The sequence below is a fragment of the Ciona intestinalis genome, unplaced genomic scaffold (genome assembly GCF_000224145.3).
Source record: "Ciona intestinalis unplaced genomic scaffold, KH HT000037.2, whole genome shotgun sequence".
Lineage (NCBI taxonomy): Eukaryota > Metazoa > Chordata > Ascidiacea > Phlebobranchia > Cionidae > Ciona > Ciona intestinalis.
This window is the reverse complement of record NW_004190359.2, coordinates 37420-56491: the sequence shown is the minus strand read 5'-3', so window position 1 is coordinate 56491 and position 19072 is coordinate 37420. Positions and strand designations below refer to the sequence as shown.

Below are 19072 nucleotides of genomic sequence, written 5' to 3'. Positions count from 1 at the left end.
TGTCGCAAACAAGCACCGATCCTATGGTTTATATTTGCACGAGTAGCTGACATGTGACACAACAACAAAATGCTGAATCATCCATGGATGAAGTAAAACGTCCTAGCAACCTATATAGTTTTTAGCACAGTGATTTTAAGTTGTTTGCGGTTTCCAAAAGCAAAACATGTAGTGCTATGGCTGTGGGGCAAGATGGAATATTGTTAACACCTAATAGTTATACTTATACGTATCGTGTTTTTATAACTAAGTTTTTTTACAGCCGCGGGGGTACAGTTATATATACATAGTTCTGTAAATATTCTGTTTATTGTAATATTGTTTACTACAAAATGGAACGATAAAATATACCATATTACCCTATACCATAATACATTGCCGCAGCAATTTTAAACATCGCTTAAAAACATGTATTTTGTTGGTTCACGTACAAACATTTAACATTTTGTTATAAGTTTGTAGACGAACAGTTTGCTTTGTTTAACTATAAGTTATATATTTATATTGCTATTAATGATTTAGGGAACATTTTTATCTAAAAAATAAAACATAGGATAAATTACTTTTTGACGGAAAAGTTTTTATATAAGAATTGCATGTCCAACAAGAAAAACACTTTTTGTCAAAAATTGATAAATAAATGCACCGTATTCTTACAATAGATAATCAATGCGGAGATTTTGTCCTTATTATTACGTTATTCACGCCGCGCGGTGCTGCTAGAGAGTACAAATAATGTCTACATTACAAAAATGGTAAATTCCCAATCAAATAAAATAATCGTATTTTCAATTTAGGAATGTGTGTAACGTTTAACATAAATATAATGTGTCAATGCGGTTTCACGTTTGATCATGATTCGGCTAAGTTCTTTATAAACCACTTTTGTTACATAAACAATTCTAACACAAATAATGATTCATAAAATTACGAGTTTACTTTTACCGGCACGTCACACTACTTAAAACAAAACACCCGGTCGTGCAAATACTTTATAGTTGTTTGTCAACAAAACAGTTTGCGAATATATGTCAACATAAACATACGTTGCGTAGTTAACTTTCAAATGACTCGTTGTTCCGACAGCGGTGGTCTTCCGCAAACATGTGCTGACTAAAGTTTGTGCGGAAACATTCACTTCCGAGGGGTTGTCTACCGTATTTCAATTATTCCTAACCGCTAAATATGCATGGACGCGCCATAAGAGATGCGACACAAAGTAATAAAAATGCCAGCCATAAAACCAACAAAATCTTCGACAGACTTCACCTAAGAACAACTTTTATCTTTAACATAATTTTCGATGAAATTTACAACTGATGGACTTTGTATTGTTTATTTACCGATTGAAGATAAGACGACAAGGCGATAATGCGGCAGATTGCTATGGGATTAGCGGTTGACGACATCGGTAAGTGTAAATTGCATCAACCGCAGCTGGCAAAAGGATCGAAGGTCCAATTTCAAGGCAGTGGCCTCGGTCTTACAGTTCATATTTTAGTATGTGATACAGCGAGAGAGGGACTGCCGCGCCTTTTTTTAGCATTTATTCCAAGACAGTTTCTTATCGATCGCACGATCGCTGATTCAGTAGCTGACTTCGCCTCGGCGCGATGGTTATGGAATGTGGAAAGTATGTTAGCTGGTAAATCTGACTTATTTACCAGACAAGATGACGTTTTAAATTAATTTATAATAAAATTAAAGAATTAGCATAATCTACTACGACAGTGCTGTTTTAGTCAATAAACCGTTTTATCAGTCAGTCATCGTTCTGTTACTTGAGTTATGAAAGTTAGTACGATACGATAGTTTATATAAACTTACTAATTCGTTTAACTCTTGCAGAAAAGTTAAGGTTGAATGAGTTTGTCTTGTTACTGTATTTCGTTGTTTAATTTTCTTCTAAACTGAAGTGAAAATGTCTGGAGCCTTGCGTCTTATTATACTTGCCACTATTATGGCTGCAATCAGTCTAACAGTAGAAGCAGAATTTGCAACAATTCGTGTTCCACAAAGTAAGTGAAATACTTCGTTTCATAAAGCGTATCTGTCTATAATTCTATCGGAGAAGTTAAACTAATACTTTTACTTATACAGTACTATGCTTAAAGTAATAATTATTAGTTACTGCGTACAACGATATCAAGTCTTGGCTCTAACATACATTGAACACTGGCTGGTAAAACTAGGTCATTCAATGTTTTTTGCAAAGACTGAGTGTCATACGATAGCCAGCGGGAATAGGCTTTGTTCCGTTTGTGAAAAACTCATTCCAGACACACCTACTATTCCATTGCTCTTGTTTACGCCAAAGGTTTGGCGAGCAAGTTGATTTACTGGTTCCATGTACACATATACGATCGTGCGACCCGAGCCAGTTCAAACTCATTTCTTTGTTGACTTGTAAATGGTAAACTTAAACGTATTTTGTAGCATACTGCGTGTGATACTCTCTCTATCAACATATACGTTCTATAGTTTTGGTGCGGTGTTAGTTGTGTGGCTTGCTATTTACCAGCCAGCCATAAAAAAAGTAATAAATAGACATTACAATGTTAAAAGTTTGCATCTATTACCAGTTCTATTATCTTGTTAAGAGTTTAATTGCTCCAGTTAGAGTATTTTCGTTTTATGCTGACAATTAGCCGGTGAGGTGTGACATAAAATTGTAAAATGACAGCAGTTCCGGCCATTCTTACAACTTACACCAAGCAACGTGGTTTGCATGATTCATTGACATTCATTAAAATAGTTGTGAATGAAGCACAAACAAATAATTTCCATTGTTACTTTCGTTACTCAACCGACACGCAACAGTTACCAGGGTAACTGAAGTACAACAAAATGACGTAATTGTAAAACTAAGAGTCCAAAGTCCGTTCTGGTCGTTCAGCGGTGGTTTAAGCCGCTGACATATTTTTTTAAGAATAACTACCACCAGCTTACAAAGTCCAATGTTCGATGAATCATTTCTGTAATTTACATGAAACGTTCCTCGCTTTAATATGAAAACACCACAGTCGTCTTAAATTGATATCTAATTACCGGCTTCTGCTTTTACGATTGATATAAACGCCATGTTAAACGTGGCATTTTAATCCGCTATTAAATCGACCATTCAAAAGAACGCTGTAGCGGAGACAGTAGAAGTAGTAAGTTCTGGAAGACTACACGCCCCAACAGCATAACATGCTCCAATCGTTATGGTGTTTGTTTATCCTAACCTGCTCTTGTTTAACTTATCAACGATAACCACGTAACCCGCGAAAATAACTTGTTCGTTAATGTGTTAACATGTTTACCAATATCGAAATAGTTAAACATAAACACTACATACATTTAGCGTCCACATATAGATCACAAATAGCTGCACAAGAGAAAGGCATGTAACGTGCTGGTATTGTATATATTATGAAGCGTCACAGTCTATGATAAAGGTTATAACTGTTGTGTCTTTTACATAGATTTTGGTTGTTCGAATGGACGCAAAGATGGATTATTTCGTCACCGTGACGTGTCAGCTTGTAAAGGCACTTGGGAGGGTCATGTTAGAGATGCACCACTGTGCAGTCTTGGATGGCACGTTTGTTCCTGGTAATGTTTTATACAGATTTACCCGACTAGACAACCTTTTTTTAGGCCATTCCTTCAATAAAATTCAATGACACACATATACATACCAGCTTACTATTTCAGGAATGACACAGAACAACTGTCGGGTATATCTTGGTATCAAACTGTCCACATCGAGGGTTGTTATGCCATAAATGCTGCGAACAGAGGAGATTTGTGCACAGAGTGTTCTTCCGAGAACGTTAGTATCATTGAATGGTCCAGTTTCGCGGAAATATTTATATTTTATTGATAGGATGACTTGGCTGGAATTGGAGCTGACTGTCCACATCAGAATCAGAATGACCGATCATGTTTTGGTCGTGGTAAAGTTACCGCAAGTTCGCGAATGTTTAGGCATCGACCATGCGAACACAAACCTTGGATGACTGGTGTTGTGTGCTGCCGAGACAGACGGAAAGGTAAAATTCGGTGTTTTAAAACCCATTAAGGACTTTGTGCTCTGTTGCATATCGTATGCAGAGTGTATCTGTTATGCTGTTAGTGATTTCGTTTGGTTTAAACATAAGGTATAGCTTACCACAACATGTATTTTAAACAGGTTCTACTCCCATAATAACTGTGTCGCCGGTGTCGTCAGTACAGTCGCCAGCGGGAGTTGAAATCGTGCTCAAATGTAAAGCTGTCGCCAGTCCTCTTCCTGAAATAACTTGGTACAAGAATGGCTTTCAAGTAAACACTGTCGGTGTTACTGTTGAAGAGGTCGCCCAAGACAAATTGGTTTACTCCAAACTGCGCATTTCACCTCTTGCTGACGATGTTGAAGGTCTATACATGTGCAAAGCTGAAAACAGGTATACAGTACAGTAAAGTGACTGAACTACAACATTTTTGGCGCGTATTATTTTGTAGAAATTGGTGTTACTCAATGACCACAACAGTAAAACAACTAATAAAAATAATTCCTAGATTCTTTACCATGTGTGACGTAATAATGAAATATTAGATCAAAACATGTCGAGAGAGAACTACCAAGCGCGACGAAGTCTGGTTTAAATTTCACAAACAACCACTTTAAACATTGAAAGGAAGTCAAGCATAATAGAGTTGGACCGTTGTAATTATATAGGATTTACAATCTAAGCAAAACTGAATCCAACTAAAATCATAGATTGTACGACTAATAGCAATCATGCTGCTGTACCGTGTTGTCTTGGCCGGACACGCCTACCGCTTATAATAATCCGTCTTCAGACCAACTCCGTGACATAAACGATTTGATAGTGCCATAATTAAATAATGTTTACAAGCAGCTGTAGGCAGGGTCATACGAGTTTACTCGTTTATTATGTGACGCAGTGAACCGCAAAGCGATTCTATTTCCTTTTTTAGGGCGAGTACTTACACAACTTTACATATGATTGGTTTTGTTTTCGAATTTCTGATTTTACAATTTAACATTATAATCCCAAGTTATTTTTTATTTTCTATAAATATTTATGAAATTTTAGTCATACGGCTTGCTTTTAAGCGAAAAAGAAACGGTTACCCTAACTTTTTCTTTAACTTTTTACGTAGACATGGCATTGCGGTATCGTACACGTCGGACGTCACCGTAATTCAAGCCAGACCTAAACTGGTCGCTTGCAGGGACAAAGCAAAGCAGAGTTTGCTGCACGGGTGAGTTGCTTTCCATAGGCCTCTCACGATATTGATTCATATCACGTGACTCTTCTAGAAACGGGAAGTAACATAAGACTCATGTTAGGATACATGAAACAAATCAAATATTGGATCGCTTAAACAAGAGGAAGGATTTTAATAACACATGTTCCTCATAGTGGCGTAATCGCGGCATGCGGTGGAAAGTGGAAGGGAACGGTCAAAAAGTCGTCGAAGCAGCTCTGCGCAAAGGGTTGGCATGTATGTGGTCTTAGAGATAGAAGCATTCTAAACAAACTAACTTGGGCTGAGACGGTTTCACTAAGTGGGTGTTACGCATATGATGCAGCAACATCAGACCACTTTGCTTGCAACAGGTACTATAACTAGATTACAACCTCTCTGTAATATAAATATGATACGGCCATATGCTAACTTATATGTATGATAAAGGTGTTCGCGACGTCTGAAAGGCAACAGCATGGCTGGCATTGGTGCCAACTGCGGCTCGCTTGAAAGAAGCAAAACATCTTGCCTCAACAAAGGTCGTATCGGTGTTTGGCAGAAGCAATTCCTGGAAGGTGGTAATTCTACTGACGAATTTGACGTCACAGCCACTGTACAAGACGGCGTATCGGCCAAAACAAGGTCGTCATGTCGCTACCACAGAGGTGTTACCACGGGCGTGATGTGTTGTAAGAAGAAGGGTTCCAAACGAAAAGGTAAATGAGTTTGCTTACCGTCTTACACCATTGCGTGGCGCTAGGCTTGTTTGTCATCAAATACGGAAACCACCTAAGTTTACTCAATATCGATTTTACTTCCTTGGAAATATCCGAGTGTTATTCTTTGTTTGGACCCTCACGTACTTTTACATATCAGCGGAACAAACACGTGTCATCATTATCGCTTCATAAACGTTGTTGATTCGATATTACGGTCAAAACCTAATTTTAAAAACAAACACTATGTGTCATTGAAATTGACATTTGCCCACTGCCGTTTACCACCGGCTATACTAACAACCTTAAATTGCCATAACCTTTAAATAAGGCGCGCATTATTTTAAACTAAACGTTATTTAAGCTGGTTTGAATGGTTTAAGTAATAGTTATGCTAAATGGCTATTCTGCTACACATAGCATAACTTGAAAAATTAGAAATGAATGAAACTCTAAAACAAGGCGCAAATGTTTGTTGTACTGGGGGTCGTTGATGGGAAAGCTAAGAATATTTGTGATAACTTTTCCCACAAGAATGATCACTGTAGTAAATAAAACAAGCCTGGGAAAACCAACCGCAACTTTACTGCTGATAACTACAGAGACGCAGACTTTAGGGAGGTTTTGCTTTTGTTCACACACCATGAAATCAATCACTTTATGGATGATACGTTGCACGTCACATTGTTAATTTTTCATTTTGCTTTATTCAACAAATGATTCTTATTTAATTTTGTTACATTATACCCTGTGTTTATTTCTTTCCATCGTTATTGTGATGTCAGATCCGGTATGCAGCCCAGGCTGTGAGAATGATGGAGTCTGCAGAGTGGGCAATTTTTGCGAATGTCCGGCTGGGAGATCAGGTTTTCGCTGCGAAGTTTTAAACACAGCAGCGCACGGTAAGGCATTCAACAGTGAAATCGCAATTTTTTTGCATGCATAAACAATTTTAATTTTTAGCATGTTGAAAAGCAATGAGGTTTATGTTAAAAATATCGTCAACGTATTTGTTTATCGTGTTTTTATTCGGAACAGGAAGTTCTTTTGAGTGCACTTTTATATCAATTACATTTTCACAGGGAAAAAATGCGCAACGCCTTGTGGTCCAAACAGTCATTGCAATAGAAAGGGTGTTTGTAAGTGTGACAAGGGTTTCAAGTCCACAAAGAATTCTTGTATCCCGCGTAAGAATCGTTCTAAAGGAAAAAATCGAGGTCGCAGGTGTCGTGGTGTGAATTGCCAAAACGGTGGCCGCTGCAGCAGAGGGTCCTGTATCTGCCCACCATTATTCACAGGCCAATATTGTGAGACCGGTAAGTCCATATTTAAACCTGTCAACGTTAACATTTTTTGTGGTAGATAAGGTTATTTCCACAAACTTCCCGTTTTTTGATGACGTTATAAGTGTTTACCAACGAAACAGGAACTTATACAAAACAGAACTACGTAATTTATTATCCCAGTACATACAGTGTTACAACCAATCCTTTGTCATACGATCCTACGCAAATTGCGAAACTTGTAAATTAATACCAACTTCTGTTTGATTGCGCAATATTACCTTTACATTATGTTATTTAAAAACGAACTATTACCTTCAATAATTCACTGCACTTAAAGTTTTTCTATATATATATATATATATATATATATATATATATATATATATTAATAGCTTTTGTCATTTCGCTAAAACTAACCGGATCACTATTGCAATTAATTCACCTGATCATGTCATATTAGAAAATCACGTGTTTTGTTTCAGCTTTCGTTGACCAATCACAGCTCACATTACATTGAATGCGGAACCGCCCACGGTAACAAATATTCTAACATTTCTATGTCACAAAGATAAAGCGACGTCAAGAGTGACGTAGATATCAAGTATTAACATTCTACCTCAGCTTGTTGCAGACCTTAATCTGCCTTCGATAATTTATACCGAACACGCTTTACCACAGCAGAATTTACCGCGTAACCATATTACCATGGTAACAAGCTCACATACGAATTGCACATTCACGTCTTCTTCAAATCTGTATTAACTAATTTATGCACCTGCACAAATACTGTTGTATTACCCATTATGGTTATATTTAAACCCAATTTAATGAAAGTCACATAGCTTTTTAAAAAACTCAAATACCATACGCGATGTATATAAATAAGTGCCCCAGATTCGCTATTTTTTCATGTTTCTCGATCTTATCTCACTATGTTTTAGTTAAAAAGTTTATTTAACTAACAAAACAAAGTTGTAAAACAACAGTTATTTTACATCAATTAAAATATATTCCAGGTTTTTCGATGTATTAATTAATGCCTGAAACTTTGAACAATACCTGATGTCGTTTGTAAATAGTTTGAAACTCGCTTTCGCCCTTACAACTATGTTCCATTATGATGTAGTCAGCAACAACATGTTACCAACCTACAATTATATTTTACATCTGTTTTAAAGGTTGTTGTACAAACTTTATGATCACCCTTCGTTCGGTTTGGGAAATTCTGAGATATTGAATGAAATTGCAGTTTAATAATAATTCAAACTATATATATATTCGCTTCAAGCGAGGGTTTTGTTACTTTGGCTAAGTATATATCCAATTGTCCTTTCGCAGCTCTTTGTAGTTTGGCGAGTATCTTTAGTTTGTACATTTTTGTGTTTTTCCAAGTGTTACTTATCGTCCTGTATACAGCGCGACTATATAGACTCTTCTAACAACGTAACAAGCAGATTCACTTTATTTCCGTTTATCGTTGGGAGCTCAAGTAATTACCACTGTGTCCACTCTGGCTATAAATAATGTTATCTTGATATTTTAAAATATTACAAATTAAGGTGTACATGTTTATTTCCCGGCTTTTCTGCAACTGAATTACCACTTTTAAAATGGAGGGTACCTTTACAGTTTAGTTGCATAATCACTTACGAGTAATCTTGCCCGCGCCTACTACTGTTTATTATCTTCCATGTTCTACACATACTATTTCATTGTAACCGGAAATAAACCAAACGAAACCAACATTATTTAGTTAGAACGTATTCTATTTACAAATGTACTCGTCATAAAAAATACGGTTATAATATGTTACAGCTTAACCAAACGTTCAGGTATAACAAGTGAATGAATACGAAAACCATAGAATGTGTTGGGATGTTAACAAGTCTGTGTTAAAGGCAAATTAAGAAACTTTAGTGATTTATAAAAACTACCTTATTCTTATATCTGTATAGTTTATTTTATAGACGTATATGAAGAGAGTTATAAACGTGATATGTTAAAGAGATTTATTATTATTGTGCATCGGTCATTCTGCTTCCTTCTCCAGCGCTGTACTTCAACTCGGACTTCAAAAACTCGTCATCCTGTTAAAATAAGATGTGGATATAAGCTAAGTAAGTGGTGGACGAATGATCGTGTGTTTACACGATGATAAACAGATGTACATATGATTGATATGAATAGGTTTTGTGTTAATTGTGTAAAGAATTGTTATAGTAGGTTGAGGTAAGATAGGACATTTTTTATTCCCTTCTCCCGTCTTCCTATTTCGTGGATTACAAAGAATATTTACATAATTATATAACTGTAGCCTCACGCCTCATTAAAAGACGTTATTATTTGTTTAAAACACAATCGGGAAATATAGGAGATACTAACCAAATCACATCTTACCTCACAGTGCTATATGTTTGTAACACAAACAACCTATGATATCAGTTAAACTGTTAAAATATTAAATGAAACTTCAATCAATAGCTCCACCTAACGTACCTTTAGCAAAATAAAGAAAACACCAGCGGCAAAACAAATTGGAACCGACGTCCAAAGTAAACCGAAGCTGTATCCATAAACTCCGGTTCCTGGTTTGTACTGCGCCATAAATATACCAAGCGCAACTACGTAAATGCATCCTGAAAATAAAAGCCAAATTTAACTTTATTTATTTTTATTTTATCATCGGTAATGTTTTCCATAATTACAACTACGGGTATAAAAACGGTACTGATTCAATTTAGTAATTACCTGTAAAAATGCAGAGAACACCGCCCAGAATTGCTTTCCCCCGCCCTTGACCAAAGAAACGCGCTAGCAAGATAATGGCAGAAATGCAAAGACAGATAATTCCAAGCAGAATAAGCACGCTGCATCCGACTGCCCACACTAAGTGAAAAAAATGTATACCAGTGATATATATATTAGTAAAGGTTGTATTCAAATATCAAATAGTAATTACGTGCGACGATGCCTGCTTTTGTTCGTTCATACTCTTGCAGAAACGAGACCGTAAACAGATTGTGCCAACCCGGAGTTGCAACCGCAATGACAGAGAACAGAAACGCAAGAAATAACAAAACGGAAATAATAATCAAATGTAACTGCTTGTCCTTCATATTTGCCATGGTAACAAATCAACTTTGGATCTAAATCAAAACCTTTTTATCGTCTGAACACTGATCAATATGCTGGTTTATTATTAATCAATATACTCTATCAGTTTAACTGAATAAATCCTCGAACAAAGTGTTTTCTGAACCTACGCCCTTTTTAGATTGTTCGGGCCAGTGATTGTGATGCTTGAATAATTTCAGCACCAAGCTAAAGAAGAAAAGAAGAAGCTGCATTTTTTTCTTTCAGTCCGTCTTTGCCTGAGGGTAGAAACCGCACACCACAGTTCGTTAACAATTTAAACAACCATTGATGTGAAACCGACGCGCTTCATGATTTTAGAGTATGGTGATGCAGAAACACCTGAGTGTGCTACGTTCGGTGCGCATAGAACTTTATTGTATATCAAAACTAATTTCATAACAACTTTACTTAAATTTGTAGTTTCATATTATATAAAGGAATGTGCTTGAATTTCAGAGTAATACAATCCATACAAAATACAATACTCTGAAAATGTAACTGTTGCTTCAAAATTTGTTAACTCTCATGTAGTTTAAGGGGGTAGTTTGTGCAATAAAAACAAACACAGTGGTTTTTAAACGTCTCGCCGTTAATACTTGGTTTATAATACAGCAGCCACTTCTGACAACATCTGCGAGTAATCTTGGTTTACAGAGAGCTGTGGTAATGATAGTGACGTAACACGCGTCATAGCAGCCGGTGACATCACATGCATGTGTTCATCACTTGTTTCTTGCTCGTCGTCCAAGACCCTCCCCTGTTGGCCGCTAAGGGCGTATAGTCCAATAGCAGAATAGTCTTTGTCGTCAGAGACATATGAGCCGAAGTCTTCTTCCAAATTGAAAGATTTATCCGCAGCATGCATCGAGATGCAGCCACGGTCAATGGTCAGCTTCGGAAATAGCTTCTCGGTGATAGATTGAATAATACACGGGTTGTTATCGAGTTTTAACCGGGGTGGGGGCATCTCCCTGGAAGTTTTCTTTGGCCTGAAACAATTATTAATTATCTTTATATAATATGTTCAGCAAGAAATCAAAAATAAGTTCGGTGTTTAATCCGTGAAGTAAGGTGGGGAGAGATGGGACACCCATTCATACTATTTTCATGTCCCATTTGGTAGTAAACAAGGAACATTTAAAGAATTATAAAACCGTATCTTCGCGACTTTTATAGATCGTTGTTAATTGTCTAAAATACGATCAGGTAATTTCCTACCACTTCCACAATTTAAAAAAATCCCCTTATTTTGATATTTTGAACTGTTGACAATCTTACCTTCCACGCTTGTTTTTAATTGCAACAGAACGATTTTGTGGTTCAACGGAATCGAATAATCGGAATAAAAGATCGGGATCGCCACCATTTATTATTGTACTTTTGTCGGGAGAATCTCCCCGAACCTCGTCCACTGAACATACTTCGTTCTCCAACTCTGCTGGTGGTGTGACGGGACGTATATCTATGCACAACAAAGTGAATAAAACATAATATTCATCCTTATGTGGTAGCCGTTATACCACATGTTCCCTGTTTCATACACTTCGTACCCAAATGTGCTTTTGTCGGCGATAATATTATTTTATGTATAGCCGACAATTTAACTATTACAACTGCAGCACCGCGACTCTAGAGTGTTGTAAATTGTTTAAAACACAATAAGGAAATACGGGATTTAGGTGCTAACGGTATCCCATCTTACCACACAGTACGCTCCCCAGACAAAATCTTTACCTGCAACATTATCAGCATAACCTTGTCTAAACAAAGGTTGAACTGGAGGTAAGACGCTGTACGGTGATGGGTTAACTCGGTTTGGTTCCTGCCAGAACGATGTGGGTAACGCTCGGAGACGCATGGGAACCGAATCTAAGAAAAAGGTAAAAGTAATAATAGGATGGGGTAAAATGGGGCGTCTTTTCATTCTATTTTCTCCTTCGATTTGGTTGTAAACAGCCAGAGAGAGTATTCGCATATTTATATAACCGCAGTCCCGCGAAAAGATAAAAAAAAATTATAAAAATTTGATTTGGTTGTTAGCGCTTACCTTTCTTAGATGATGGCTTTTTGTGAGGTGGGGTGGGTAATACTAAATGTCCTGCCATGATTTGTTTTGAAGATGCTTTTTGACGTAGAAACTTTTTCCCGTTCTTTGTAGTAACCACTTTATGACCTTTTCGTGTCGCACTAGATCTACGACGAATAATTGATATTATCAACCTGATTCTTTAATAAACAACATTTCAATTCTCTATTTTACATTACAACACATTAAAATTTGATTGAATATTAGGGTGGGTGGCACACATTACCCCATATCCCTTACTATATATTACCGGGAGTTATGAGGTTTATCCACGACGGGTTTATGTGTATGGGAGTCATCTATCATCGGATTTATCATTTGGTCCCTTCGACAAATATCCGACCGTGGCGAAGAAGCCGACATGTCAGAATCATCGTCACTTGATGTCGCACAAGAAGACGAGGACGATGATGATAGACTGCATGGAGCTACTCTCTTGCCTCCGGATGGTGGTCGACTGCCGGAAGCAGGCCGACTGCTCGAGCTTGGGCGGAACTCTCCTGAAAGTAGAGGTACATTTGCACTAGTGGGTGGGGGGCTGCATAATGAGGACGCTAGTGAAGAATATGCGGAATCAGTTTCATGTTGATTGCATTTTGTAGGACAACCAATACAACTATCCGTATCACCACCAATTTGTTGCACTTTCGGTGGGTTAGGTGAGGCGCATGCAAGCGGTGCTGACGAATGTTGGTTTTCGTGGTTTAGGTCAGGGTGGGCTTGGATATCTTCCCCAGGAACATCTGGCAAGTTCTTTTCATTCGCATCTCCTTTTCCAACACTGTTCACAAGAGACAACCAAGCAACCGTTAGTTTATCAGTCTTAATGTTGAAATCACTATTATTAACCACTTGGGGCGCTACACTCTCTTCCATCTTCGACAAACACGCGGTAGGGCCAACTTCAGATTGTGCTAAATCGTTTGGTCTTCTTTCCTCGGACAATTGCTTTAATTTTCTCGAATGTGTTCTTGGTTCAGCAGTTTTGCTCGTACTTACAAACACAAGTTTATTTTTAGATAACTCCTCTGTCGTCGCTGTCGCTTTATCGGAAGGTCCAGTGTCATTCTGTCGAAAGTACCGACGTCGGAGTGTGCAGCGCGCTTCTCTCGGTGGTTTAGCATGGTTGGGTATAGTTGGTTGCAATAACTTTGGCGGTGGTACGGGTTGTTGTATCGGTCGGTTTGATTTAATATCTGGGCAGTAACATGAGTCGTCCTCTCTCGCAGTCAGGGAAGACACATTCGTTCGGTCGCTATTAACGCATCGAGGTTGTAGCACAGTTGATGCTGGTGAAATCTGTGACGGGGTTATGGGTGGCTGGCGACGGATCCGAGGTTGTTCTACAGAAATGTAGTCATGGTCGTGACTACACGCATTTGCCATTGCAGTGCAAGCGGCGGATACACCATTGGCTGGAGAAAGTGGGGAACAGTTGCCATCAGTAGGCGATACCTTCCTCGCTGGCACTATACTGGGGCGACGAGGGCTTAAGTTGGTTTGAGAGTTTTCTGTAAAGCCGTCAGTAAGTAGGTTTGTTGCATCTTTAGTTGAAATCGGTGGGCATTTGTATTCCGCCTTTCCTTTGGTTGAAGACTGGCTTTGTGATACACGACGATGGAGCTTGGGAGTTGTCAGCAGCCTACTCCTTGCTCTTGCTTCATTATTGATCATAGTCAGTTTTCACCTACCGTCGTTATAGCGAGAATAAAACATCCACCTTATACTTAAATCTGTTGTAACAACAAGCAAAATTAATTACGTTTACTGATATACACCGAAACCACACAGGTTCCCTTTCCTACCCGACTCTGTAACTTACCGAAGGATTTTTATAAATGCCAAAAGCTGTATTACAAAATATTATAACACGTACCGTGAAAATTTATAGAAAAGTCGTAGTAATAGTTATAATATAACGTATATAAAACCATCATAATAAACGCCCCGACCAAAACGGTATAGCTTTTGTAAAAACAGAATGACGTAATACAAAGGTATTTGCGGTGCGGCGGTGTCTCGTTACAGAGACCAATTCCCTTCGCTTTTGTTCTTTTGCTGTGTGAGTTCAAGCAGTAAATGTTTGCCATTGGCCAGATGATCGCTATACCAACACGATGACGCAAACTCATTGTTTATTCATAATGTAAAGAGCCAAAGAGTCTGTAAACGAATATTTGTGCGGCCTGGCAATAGCGAAAGAGAAATCATGATATTTACAAAATAATATTTATTGAAAATCGCACCAACGTTTATCATATTCAATAAAACTTCAGCTTTAACTGCAAACTTGATATATTTCCCTGTTGGCGCCGAGTCGCCCAGGTTTTAAGGTTTGGTTTTATTGAAATTCTTTCATGCGAAACGAAAGATTGTGAACACTTCAACATGATTGTACACGCATAACTTAAACGGCATACGTTAACTATAGTACGTACCTTTGAACGCAAATTTGATCTAGATCCTATAAAATTAACTGAAACGTTCTGTCGAATACTAACATATATATGATTAACGCCCACTAAATACATTGAGTAGGCCATGATACGACTTTAACAAGTAATAAAAATAGAAGAAGGGCGCAGCGCCGCTTATTGTGAACGATTTTTCTAACAAGATCCTAACAATCATTAATGACTAGCGAATCAAACAAAACAGATTTTGTTAACTAATAAAATTTCAAGTGTTGCGTGAGTAGCTACTTAGCCAAGCATGGCTATGCCGCGCTGATAAGCGTTTAAGCAACCCAGCTAATATAGCCTGAAGGTTCTAAGTGCTGGAAACCCACTGTTACTGCTCAACCGCTTAGCGCTCTGTTTCACCTCAAATATTTGTACATTAGTACACACAGTTTTAATGATTCCATATTAAAAGTATTTGTCTTTAACGAGCTATATACAGCTTATGACATCATTTAACATATGCTGATATTTATATTGTACCTATCAACTTACAAGCCTTTCTTCGAATGTTATGCGCGAGCGGCACGCCACCTGCGAGTAATTTCTTTAACAAAAGAAAAACACTCCCAGTTGCTACGCAACAGTCTGGACGATTATTGGCGCGTGTACAGCTTCAATTGTGCGTCAAATTTAGACAATGTTCAATAAATAGTATTGGAATCAGTATGTTATCATACACATACAAACTATTGTGTTGTATAATACGTGCACGTCGTAATTTGTATTATCCTTGCGGTCCTACATGGGCTACAATTTAGGCATTATGGATGCAGAATTGTTTCTTGGTTAACTGAGGAATTTTACAAAACAGGGATAACAGCATTTCATATACAGTTCTAATATAAGAATTGTATTAGGAAACTTCAATTTGTCGCCCTAGCGATGCGCGCCGTTTAGGAATTCTTATACCTGGCAACACTGATTGGTGCCTTTCTACATTTTCTGCCAAACTTACGGCTTGTAATAAAAAATGGCGGGCTTATTTGGCGCGTTAGTCGTCGAACATATATATTTTCAACAAATAAATATTGTATTCTACAAATGCATATGAACTTGTAATAACAAAAAGTTAATGGTAACTATTAATAAAGTTTACATTTTTGCTACAAATTGGGAGGTAGTACATTTTTTTCTCATAGGCTACTTCTTATAAACAAGAGATCACAGATTTAATGAATGAGCACGTTTTAAACTAATTAGCATAAGATGGTAGAGTCGGGGAAGATGGGACACCTTTAACACATAATATCCAAATAGCCTGATCGTGTTTTAAACAATTAACAATGGTCTGTGGAAGTCGTAAAGATGCGGTTTTATAATTCATTAAATGTTCTATGTTTACTACCAAATGAAAAGAGAAAACAAAATGAAAATGTGTCCCATCTACCCCCACCCTGCTATATTATTTAATCCTTTTACTACAACGGTCGACTAGGCTCGATTAAAAACAAATCTGAAGTAATCAACAAAACGGGTTCTAATCGCCATTGGTGACTGAGGAGCAGTAGGCAGAATGTATTTATACATGTGTTATAACTAATGAAACTTATAACGTATGCGGATTGAGTGATTGGTGAAGAATATGTGTATATACGCTTTGTACAACTCCTGTACCATGTGTTTATTGTAAACTTACACTAGTTAAAGTTGTCGTCGCTTAAAAACGTTTGTTTTCATGAATTTTGACAAACCGTAATCACGCAGTAATTAGGTATTGTTAGAAGTTAATATTAATCATATGATGTTGAATTAAAAATAATGTTTCATTTACGATTAATGATAATACGGTATAAGAGTGGTGCATTTAATGCTTCCCCCTTTAAATGCTAATAGTTTGATTCAGTCGTGAATCGTTGTGTGGTTACAACACGCGTGCCGTCGTTTCCCACCAAACTGCAAGACGGTGTTTCCGCTATGTAAAGTGCGTGAGGAAAGTAATCGTTAATTAATCGCTCATCGTGCGGTTTTAAGTCTGAAAATTTAGTCTAAAAATTATAAATATATATTATGATTTGATTTCACTCAAAAGAATATATGCTAGAATTGAAAATTGAGGTAAGTGCGAAAAAAAGTCGTCCAAAAAACAACAACAACAACAACAAGAACAACTGTTCGACGAAAATGGATCTATATGACCACTAACGTGCTCAATTATCTTCTAGTGCAAATGAATGTATTTCGAAAATATTTTTTATATATTAGCTTGTTATTATATCAGTATATTATACTTGAATAACCCCTAAAGGATAAATTATTGAATTAAAAGCAAAAGTTTGGCAAAGAAAACATACCAAACTACAATGTGGGGGAAGATGGGACTCTAAATAGAAATATATTTACATTAGCAGTATTCTGCAACTTGTAGTTAACCTACCGAATTTAACCGGTTGTGATAGGTTCTTTGCCATGTAAACTTTATGTACATAAATTTAAAACGATATTTTATTTTTCGCATGTTTATATCTCAGTTTTTCTCACAAAGTAAACTAATTTTATATCACAAATCAAACTGTGCGAAATATTCTATTTTATTTATATTGGAACGTAAGCAAAGCCAAAAGTTACCGATTACTATGTTACTAACGGGTTTCCAATGCATGGCAGTTGACTTGCTGATTCGCAAGCGTTATAATCATTAATTACTAAACATTTGGACGATTTTACACACTATGATTTTGGAAATATTTAGCAATATGTGCTTTAGTGTCCCATCTTCCTCCACTGTATTATATAATGAACGGACATAAATTATGTTAAGTTTATTTCTCTTGGCGCAATCGAAACATTACTGTTACTGGCCGATTAAATCACGAAACTTTGTTATTCTAAATAAATGGTGGTTGTTGCTCAACTTTTATATTTATTACGACTGCTTTGCCAGATACTTTAATGTTTGTCCAAAGTAAAAGCAACTAAAATGACTTATTTGAATTTTGGCAAATGGGGGATGCCGATTAATATTCCTTTTTGAACGTTATTTACCGAAGCAATCAATTGCCCACGCAATGCTATAATCTGCGTGACAGTTTTTATAATGAATAAATAATGAATCTGTGGAAATGACAGAAGCGTAGACTTTAACAATAAGGGCAAGGAGCATTCAAAAACGTATAGTTTAAAACGTATACGAATGCGGTGCACTATACATTTATTTACAATACGGTCAGACGCATAAAATGCAACAGAAAGCACATGTATAGTTTTGTGGGGAAGGATGGGACAGGTATAGCACATAATATACAAATATTCTGGTCGTGTTTTAAACAATTAACAACGGTCTATGGAAGTCGTAAGGATACGGTTTTATAATTCTTTGAATTTTCTTTGTTTACTACTAAATGGGACGAGAAAGTAGAAAAGGTGTCTTGTCTCACTCCACCCTATATATTACATTTGGAAAATTATTTAAATCTTAGTTTTAAAGGGAACGGAATTTTATCTCGATAAATCGAAATCCTACGTAGGCACGGTTATTGTACCAAGTCATTGACCGTGGCGTCACTGCACATGGCCGGTATTCTCCGTTAGGGTTGGAATGATGACATCTCCAGTACCACCAAGCACCACGCCACTGTTCGGCACAACTTAGTGCAGAACTACCAGCGTCGTTGTCACGATCTTTTGTCGAGAAAGACATGCCATTATGTTCTCTTAAAGAATCTGTTAAACCTACACAAAACAGCATTAAGCTTCAAACCACACTACCAATCGTACACAGTTATTTTTATTACCAGGACTTCCACGAAAACCTGAAACCTGCAATCGAAAGTTGGTTGATAGATTCATCACTTTAAATGCCCTGTAGATAATATTCCAAAATAATTAAAATTAATAATTAGCGTTAAACTTTCGAAACACTTTTTACGTACCCATATTTGGCGTAAAACGTTTGATTTCCGCAATCTTTGAGTTCAATCCTTAACTCATACGAACCGTCTCTTGTCAATAAATGTAGATTGTCCAATCCTGTTAATATTGTAGATTACGAAAACTACGCAACTAAAGTTACACAAATCCGGCGCCGTGGCGTAGTGGTTAGCGCGCCTGCCTGTAACCATTAGGTAATGGGTTCAAGGCTCGTCGCTGCTACCATCATGGGGTTATGTGTCCTACTTGGGGAAGACACTTAACGAAAATTACTCC

The 19072-nt window shown here is 37.2% G+C and overlaps 4 protein-coding genes across 7 annotated transcripts in view; 1 reads left to right on the top strand and 3 right to left on the bottom strand.

The window, feature by feature from the left end:
* Positions 1–1827: 1827 nt before the first annotated feature.
* On the top strand, positions 1828–8991 carry LOC100176485. 4 transcript variants are annotated; one of them, XM_002128976.3, is made up of 11 exons: positions 1828–2018; positions 3468–3597; positions 3700–3817; positions 3872–4037; positions 4178–4430; positions 5155–5256; positions 5418–5615; positions 5692–5960; positions 6746–6862; positions 7043–7276; positions 7729–8991. In XM_002128976.3, the coding sequence occupies exons 1-11, from the start codon at positions 1922–1924 to the stop codon at positions 7761–7763; spliced, it is 1719 nt and encodes a 572-aa protein (XP_002129012.1). In that variant the 5' UTR covers positions 1828–1921; the 3' UTR covers positions 7764–8991. The 4 variants fall into 4 exon arrangements, with proteins under 4 accessions (XP_002129012.1, XP_004227002.1, XP_026693757.1 ...); XM_004226954.4 differs by having other exon boundaries at positions 8425–8989; XM_026837956.1 differs by lacking the exon at positions 6746–6862 and having other exon boundaries at positions 8425–8989.
* Positions 8992–8997: 6 nt separating this feature from the next.
* LOC100178849 lies at positions 8998–14292 on the bottom strand. Its single transcript, XM_018815160.2, has 8 exons — positions 12718–14292; positions 12429–12574; positions 12116–12250; positions 11660–11843; positions 10206–11370; positions 9995–10132; positions 9743–9882; positions 8998–9333 (listed from the first exon to the last, which is right to left on the bottom strand). Exons 1-5 carry the CDS (start codon positions 14139–14141, stop codon positions 10983–10985), a joined length of 2277 nt encoding a protein of 758 aa, XP_018670705.1. The 5' UTR covers positions 14142–14292; the 3' UTR covers positions 8998–9333; positions 9743–9882; positions 9995–10132; positions 10206–10982.
* Positions 9262–10371, bottom strand: LOC100186707 (epithelial membrane protein 3-like). Its single transcript, XM_002129139.4, has 4 exons — positions 10206–10371; positions 9995–10132; positions 9743–9882; positions 9262–9333 (listed from the first exon to the last, which is right to left on the bottom strand). Exons 1-4 carry the CDS (start codon positions 10369–10371, stop codon positions 9262–9264), a joined length of 516 nt encoding a protein of 171 aa, XP_002129175.1.
* Positions 14293–18060: 3768 nt separating the features above from the next.
* The window catches only part of LOC100184314 (ficolin-1-like), a 2302-nt gene continuing 1290 nt past the window's right edge, over positions 18061–19072 (bottom strand). The window contains exons 4-6 of the mRNA XM_009862776.3: positions 18799–18895; positions 18661–18728; positions 18061–18598 (exon numbers count right to left, since the gene is read on the bottom strand). Of these exons, the coding sequence (XP_009861078.1) occupies positions 18348–18598; positions 18661–18728; positions 18799–18895 (416 nt within the window). The 3' untranslated portion in view covers positions 18061–18347. The remainder of the gene's footprint in view (positions 18599–18660; positions 18729–18798; positions 18896–19072) is intronic.